General features: G+C 44.8%; 1 protein-coding gene across 1 annotated transcript; it reads right to left on the bottom strand.

Moving 5' to 3' along the window:
- Positions 1-272: 272 nt before the first annotated feature.
- LOC308238047 (olfactory receptor 10D1B-like) lies at positions 273-1208 on the bottom strand (the record flags this gene model as incomplete). Its single annotated transcript, XM_080649590.1, has 1 exon — positions 273-1208. The coding sequence occupies one exon, from the start codon at positions 1206-1208 to the stop codon at positions 273-275; it is 936 nt and encodes a 311-aa protein (XP_080505716.1).
- Between the last annotated feature and the right edge of the window lie 1100 nt (positions 1209-2308).

The following is a 2308-nucleotide window of genomic DNA, read 5'->3' as shown; positions in this document are numbered from 1 at the left end:
CTCCTTTCTACCTCATCAGCAATATGATGTCCTCAAGAAAGCACAGGCCCCAGACTCAGAAAACCAGCCCTCGGGGCTTCATTCTGCCATCGCTCCTTACATATGCTTCACGTTCAACCCCCTTGAACTCTTTGAATCCTAGTCCCCACATTGAAAAATGGAGGCAATCATAATATATGCATTTTCCCATTTAAAAAAGATATTTGTGAGAAGCATTTAAAAACAGTTTATAAGTTGCAAGTGCACTTCAATTGTTGACTACTGTTCTTTCACTACAACTGCTCAGGAAGAAAGCCCAGTTGCTGTAGGACTTTCCTCAGAGACGATTTTACCTCCTTATTCCTGAGGCTGTAGATCAAGGGGTTCAGCATGGGGGTGACAAGGTTATTCAGGACCTGAACCATTGCATCCAGCCAGGGGCTTGGCGTTGGCCTTAAGTAGATGAGGACCACTGGCATGTAGAAAAGTAGGATGGCAGTGAGGTGGGCGCTGCAGGTGGAGAAGGCATGGCGTTGGCCCTCGGCGGAGCGGATCTGCAGGATGGAGTAGACAATGCGACTGTAGGAGGTGAGGATGAGAAGAAAGCAGCTGAGGGGCATGAGGCCCACACTGATGAACCCCACCATCTCCAGGGCTGCGGTGTCCGCACACGCCAGCTTCAGCATCACGGGGATGTCACAGAAGAAGTAGTCCACCTCATTGGGGCCACAGTAGGGTAACTGGAAGGTGAGCGTGGTAAGAAAGGTGGCCTGAACACAGCCAAAAAACGAGGTCCCCGAGGCCAGGATGGCACACACTCGGGGGCTCATGATCACCTGGTAGCGTAGAGGGTGACAGATGGCCACAAAGCGGTCATAGGCCATCACCGTGTACAGGAAGCACTCGGTGCAGCCCAGGAAATGGTAAAAGAAGAGCTGGGACACACAGCCTGCATAGGAGATGGCCCGGCTGTACCCCGAGAGGTAGAAGAGCATCTTGGGGGAACTCACAGAAGGGAAAAATATGTCACACACAGACAGTTCACACAGGAAGAAATACATGGGAGTGTGCAGTCGAGCGGAGGAGGCAATGGCCAGCAGGATGAGCAGGTTTCCCAGCAGAGTGAAGACGTAGAAGGTCAAGAACAGGACAAAGAGCATGGTCTCCAGGTCCTCTGTGTGTGGGATGCCCAGCAGGATGAACTCGGTCACCACTGAGGCATTCCTCATGGCTGGGCCCAGGCCAGGCCCAGGAAAGGGACTCGAGACACCAAAGTCTGAACACCAATAACAAATAATCAAGCTGTTTGGCTGTGTTTTTAACAAGCAGAACCCAGCCCCCTTAGGAATGGCAATGTCTGTATAAAACTTTGAGTCAGTAAGAGATGCTTATGTTAGAGCCACAGTCTATGCAACCCCTGGAAGGAATGTTTATGTGGAGGCAGGTGGTTGTCTTTGATGACAAGGCCAGGGGTTTAAAGGTATATTCAAAACATTCTCCTGTTAAGTGGGAAACCTTTTTATAGTTCTTTAATTTATGGATTTACTCTCTTTAGGCATATTTCTATTTTGAACTCTCACAATATCTTTAAGCAACAAAGTCACAGGCTTTAATACCCTCTGGAAAATGTCAGGAAAAGAAATGGCATTAGAAATCAGAACACTTCATTTAAATCCTGGTTTTGTCAATTATTAGCTGTACTCCTTTAAATAATTCACACAACATTTTTACAGACATAGTTCCATTACCTACGAAATACAAATCATAATGATCATAAAACAACAAAAATACCCTAGTACAATAGTAAAGTTTCTGAAATGACTGTGAAAGTATTTGGCAAAAAAAATCCAAATGAAAAGCTTTCCTATCTTTTATGTATCTTAAAAGTTATTCCTTTACGTGCTTTCCTTTAATGCTGGTAGTGTATAATTATTTGCAAATAGATGCCTTATTAAACAACACTATTGAATAGACTTGGACCATATCGTTTCCAGATTATATCCTCCCAGAACTGGGAGGTGTAATATTTCCAAACGTATCAGGAGATGTTGCTCTGGTTTTTGTGGTCCTTTTAACATTTTCTAAGAGCATTTGAGGCAAATTTGAAATGCTACGTAAAAGAAATAGAAGCAGCAAGGAAGGCACCGAATTCATGCTCCTGTGATGAAGAAAGAAATACAGGGACCCATAGGCAGAAGGTCAAAAACAGCTCTAATGAGAAAAATTCATCAAGTCAAGAGCAGGACAGAGGGTCTGGCAGCACAGAGATCTCCTCCTCTGATAACACATACTAATACCGATACCAATACCAATACCAATACTAATGCTA

The sequence above is a fragment of the Plecotus auritus genome, assembly GCF_963455305.1.
Source record: "Plecotus auritus genome assembly, chromosome: 13".
NCBI classification, from domain to species: Eukaryota; Metazoa; Chordata; class Mammalia; order Chiroptera; family Vespertilionidae; genus Plecotus; species Plecotus auritus.
The sequence above is the reverse complement of the archived record's forward strand: the minus strand, read 5'-3'. Positions and strand labels throughout refer to the sequence as shown.